The 5413-nt window shown below is 45.7% G+C and overlaps 1 protein-coding gene across 1 annotated transcript in view; it reads right to left on the bottom strand.

Annotated features, from left to right (window-relative positions):
* Positions 1-5413, bottom strand: part of LOC102368221 (CUB and sushi domain-containing protein 1) — a gene marked incomplete at its 5' end in the record, with an annotated part of 292700 nt that overhangs the window by 113539 nt on the left and 173748 nt on the right. The window contains 2 exons of the mRNA XM_014523449.2: positions 1640-1764; positions 2096-2299. Coding sequence (XP_014378935.1) covers positions 1640-1764; positions 2096-2299 — 329 coding nt within the window. The remainder of the gene's footprint in view (positions 1-1639; positions 1765-2095; positions 2300-5413) is intronic.

Here is a 5413-nt window from a genome sequence, read left to right as displayed (position 1 = left end):
GCGGCCCCGGAGGCCAGCATAATAAAACAGTACCTGATGTCAGGATAAACCCATCAAAAAAGACACAGCTGCTGTATTGTGCCAGCAGCTACAAGTGTCATGTGAGGAATGGGGGAGAGCGTGGGGGGACTCTATGAAACAAATGCCTGATAGAAAAATAAAAGCACTTAATGGACAAGTCCCCTGGAAACAAAACAGCACGAAGAGGAAGGAAGCCCAGAAATTATCACATGCATGGAATGAGTCACCCTATTAAGTCAGGTATCCAGGTTGTAGCAATTAAAGATTTTTTTTTTTTGCCTAGAAAAAAATTATAGAAAATTTTAATTGCCTTTTTAAAGAAAAAAATTGTCAGGAGGCAATTAAAGAATTTATTTTTTTTTGCAAAAATCTAGTTGGTCTAATAAAAGCTATCACCTCTACCACGAGTCCTGAATCCTTGCCCTATTAAAGGGAATTCACTTTACCTACATCAATTGATCATGAAGGGTGTGGACCAAATGAACAGGGAACTGTTGCTTATCGAGTCCTAAAATACGAGAATGAGGGGCACCCACTGAAATGAGGATGGCACGGGTCTAAAAGTAACAAGGGAAAGTGCTTTTTAATGCAATGTTTAGTTCACTTTTGGAATTCATTGCCCTCAGAGGTGGTGAAGGCAAGGAGCACCGCCAGCTTCAAAAAGGGACTGGATAAATTCATAGGTGATAGATCTATTAATACAGGGGTGTAGGTTGTACTTCCTCAGCCTGACGCAGGGTTTTTAAACCCAAAAGCTTGCTAAAATGTCTTTCCAACTATTTAAGTTGGTCTAATAAGGTATCAGATTCACGCAAAGAACCTTGTCGGATCTATTAACGGCTATTGAACAGAACGGTTGGAGATGTTTCCTCTGGCATCTCTAAACCAATAAATGGTGGATGCTATGGAGGGTATTGAATAGAGGATAGATCATTCGAGAGACCTATAGCAACCACTTCTGCCACTGTTGGAGACAGGATACCGGGCTAGATGGACGCAGCGTGGTACTTCTTGTATTCTTACGTTCTTAATGGATGTCAGTAAATGCACAGTGAAAACACCTTCCTACCAAAATGAAGCCTGGACGCACAGAATGGGAACTTTAGCAAAGGGCCTGGCCTCTGCAATACGGGGCGTCATACTGGACATCCTCAGGCTTTGCAACATGGCTTCTGTACAGAACCTAAAATACAGGGATCAGCTATGCAGAAACAAAACACCGTACACATACTGCTAGCGCTCTGGCCTGTGTCATTCCTCTCGAGGAGACTCAATTTCTTTCAAACATGGTTTAAGTTGCTTTCAGCTTGCAAATGTAAGCAGCGGAAGCTCCCCCAAAGCAGGCAACAATTATTTCGCTTGTAGAGCTCTATGCTTCTGTAGCTGGGCTGGGCAATTCTCCAAGCAGAGAAGTCCCCAAGACAAATATCCCACTGAAATGTCCCCCACCTTTGGTAGCAACGGTGGAAATGAATATTTGATTGCAGAATAGACGTATACATTTGACTGATTTCCTTCCAAGCAGCAACCTGATAGTACTTGCCCTGTATAAGTGCACCAGGCACCGTGGGCTCTGTTTCTCAATATCGTACTGAAGTGACAGCTGTTAACATGATACCTGGATTCCCGCGCCTTCAGGGACTGTTATCTTCCACACGCAGTTGAGGCTATTTAGGTAAGGCTCAGGGAAGCCAGGGGTAAGGATGGTACCCTTGCGCTCAGTCAAATTTCCACCACAAGGCACTGAAATAAAGCAAATGAGACGTTGAATGGGGAGGAACTTGGCTGTCATACTAATGCATCTAGCGGCAGAAAAGCAACAAGAGCTGGCTGATAATTTTAGGCTCTTTGGGGAGGCAGATCTCCTCCTGCTTTCACAGCACCCAGGACAATGGGGCCACTAGTCCAATGGCAAGGTGGGGATGGCAGTGCAATGTTGGGGCAGTCCTGGCCAGGCTGCTCTAATTTACAGCAGGTGCTATTTCTCTATTCTGTAGGATGACTTTGTAGACTTTTTCCATGCGGATGAGAGAAGCAGGTTTTCAAAGGACCTTGCCTCACCGGCTTTACATACCCACGCAGGTCGGCACAGAGACGTTCCACTGAGCTAGCGCTCCGGGCATCGTCAGGCACTCGATGCTGCGGGATCCCTGCAGAGCGTATCCGGCGCTGCACTCGAATCGGACGATCGCTCCAACGGAGAAATCGCTGCCTATCCTCCTGCCGTAGCGCGGTTCCGGGACGGAGCTGCACTGCGTGGCACTGGTGCGAGGAACCGCTTTGAACACAGACAGGGGAAACATTAGACCCAGATGCAGCTGCAAAATGGGAACGTACATAACAGCGCGCAAACAAATAGCCAGCCACAGGAGCACACATACTGATTTTTAAAGGTATGCATTAACTAGGCATAGTTAGACAGAAAATTCACTGGGTCATGAACTGCTTTTTGTTCTATGTCTGTACAGCTCCTAGCGCAATAGGGCCTAACCCTCTTTGGCCCTACTGCACTAATAATAGGCAAGGACCCTTTTTCCTAGGATTTTAATACTAAACCAATTAACCATTGGCCTTATGCTCTACTGAGCATTTTCAAGATGCATCTTCATTGGAACTTTTACCTGCAGCCGACTGCCAATAAACCCAAAGTCGTTAATGCCTTCATTAAGGAAAGTTTGGAGACTCTCCAAATGCATCTTCAAAACTACAACTGCAACACCCTAACTTGATACCTAGTATAAACCACAAACATCCATGAGCTAGAACAAAAGGTGCCCAAGACTTATTTTCACAAGTGTGTTAAATACTTCAAGGAATTGGCAACAAAAGTACAAATTCCAGCGCAGACATAGGATGCACACAAAGCATATCGATTGCCTGTTTTTTTGCCAAGCTCTTATCTGTAATTTAGCCCAATACCCCCTAGACAACCTCACACAAAATACCCAGACCCATGGTTTGGTACTCTGAACCCAAGCTCACTTGGTAGAGATGCAACGTTGGAGCACAGATTTTTCTTTAAGACTGACTCTGACTTTGCAAGTGAGAATGTAGAGAACAACTGCATAGCAAAGTCCAGGTATCCAGGTTGTGGCCGTATTGGTCTAGAGAAAAAGGCAATAAGGACTCATAGTAGAGAATGATGTCTTGTATTAGACCAGTAAGATTTTTGCAATTTTTTTTTTTTTTTGGCAAAACTCTTCTTGGTCTAATACAAGATAGCAAACTCCAGGTTCTGAGTCCTTCAGTACTATCTCACAATTACTTGAGCCTGTATTTTCTGATCCTTCTGTTCACTCATTTCTCACTCGCCTCCCATGTATCAGAGACTACATGCTGGTTCATATACACATGGTCAACATTTAGCCTGTCTTCCCATGGGGCTGGCTGTATTTAATGTGACACTCACTTCACCTCAAACTAATAGCTCTATAAGATGACAGCTCAGTGGGTTGCTACAAGCTGGCTGGAAAACCACACCGAGTGGGCTGACCTCTGGTATGAATGCAGCCAGCACTGTTTGTGGACAAGCACACAAATCTGGGACTCGTATCCTCATATCTCAAAGACAGTGGTACAGGAGGCAATCCAGTGGACAACTATCTAATACAATGATCACTTTAAAATCCTAAAGGCAGCCAACCACAAGTCCAGCATCTCCCCAGCTAGTTGTCCCTACTGTGTAGGAGTTTGACCAAGTCCTCACCAATGCCCAGAAAGCAGTCTACAGTCCTGTATGCCCGGAGCTGGAGGAGATGGGGATATAGCACCAGAGCTGGGAAAAGTCATAAGAAGAGACCTCAGTACAGACCCAGGGTTGGAAGAGGCCTTGGATTGGATAACACAGCTGGGGATGTCACAGCTGGAACAGAGAACACAGCTGGGGATGTCACAGCTGGAACAGATAACACAGCTGGCTCCAGAGCACGGGCATCACAGGAGCTACTGCTGGGTAAGTGCAGCTGCCAACTGTTAACATCATGGAGAAACTGCAGCATGGTGGGACTGCAGGGTCGTGAATTATAACATGGTGGTTACTTTATGGGCAATGGAGTGGCTTTTGCTTCATATGAAGGGGGAAGCAGCACCATTTCCCTATTCTCCCCTTCCTCGATTCTACCCCCTCCCCAAGTGCATATAATCCAAGGCGAGGTGCAAGGAGAAGAAGGTGAGGGGAAGGAGAGAAACCCCAAATCCAACTAGTGTTTCAGTTGTATTGACCTTTCCTTGATTGACAAAGAAAGAAACATGGAATCGCAGCAGGGATTACAGGTTTAGCATGCGCGCACACGTAATGCCAGCATGCGACAGAGTTATATATACAGGCAGACTGTTACACACAGTCACACCATTATGGCACTGAAGGCCTTGCTTCAGATTCTAAATCTCGATCATTGAAGCGAGAAAACATTTTGGAAAGCGTGAACAGGATGCTGAACTGGGATGCAAACCTTCGCCAGCAGCAGAATTTCACCCCTTCAACGCCGCGTGTGGCCGACAAGCCAAGCAGGAGCCCAGCACTCTTCTCTATACCAGGACACCTTAGGGCCAATGCAACCACTGGGCAATGCAGCCCTTGGATGAGCCGTGAATGACTCCATGGACTCTAATGGACAGATGTCTCCTGTTTTTACTCCTGTGCAGCTGTGCTAACCCAGTTTGAAAGGGGCTAAGGAAAACAGGTGCACTTCTATGAGCCACCTCCATTAGCAAAATAGAGTGTTTGCACTTGACCCGATAGAAGAATTTTGCATATTTGTGCTTAGTTTTTAGTTACTTTAACACTTCTTTATTTGCAGGCAGCAGGGATGCTGCAAAGCTTTCCAAATGCTACTTATTTGAAAACCTTCTTATTTGTTTGTGAATGAGCTTGGTTGCACAATGCTTTGGCGCACAAGCCTTTGGGAAAGATGGAACAGGCAGGAAATTGTATCCAAAGGATGTAATAAAACATCATGCTCTTATCGCATCAAACCAATTGTGAATATGCTAAGCATGCAACAGCGTGTTCCCCACTCACGGCATCACAATTCTTCTTTCATGACGCCCTGCAAATCCAAGATGTGGGCACACCAGGCCACTGTTATCATCCTTACTGATTTCTCTTGCTTGCCTACACCCTGGTTTCCAAAACAGGGCCTGAAAACAATGTTGAAAACTCATTCCCAGAAAAAAAATGACTACCCCTTCTCAAAGCTGCTGTGCAGGATGCGTCATGCCCAATCATCCAGACAGAATGGCCAGACTGAAATCCAAAGAGATTTGGGAGCGTTTCCATCTTGCCTTCTACCTGCCAAACACACACGGTGAGATCAGCCTGTGACCAAATCATTTTCTGCCAGGTGCCCTGATGTCAGAGCCTGGACCAGGGTGGTAGAAGGTAGCAGTGCCC

Source organism: Alligator sinensis, unplaced genomic scaffold, assembly GCF_000455745.1.
Source record: "Alligator sinensis unplaced genomic scaffold, ASM45574v1 scaffold994_1, whole genome shotgun sequence".
NCBI lineage: Eukaryota > Metazoa > Chordata > Crocodylia > Alligatoridae > Alligator > Alligator sinensis.
Note: the sequence above shows the minus strand (reverse complement) of the source record. Positions and strands in the feature narration are given on the sequence as shown.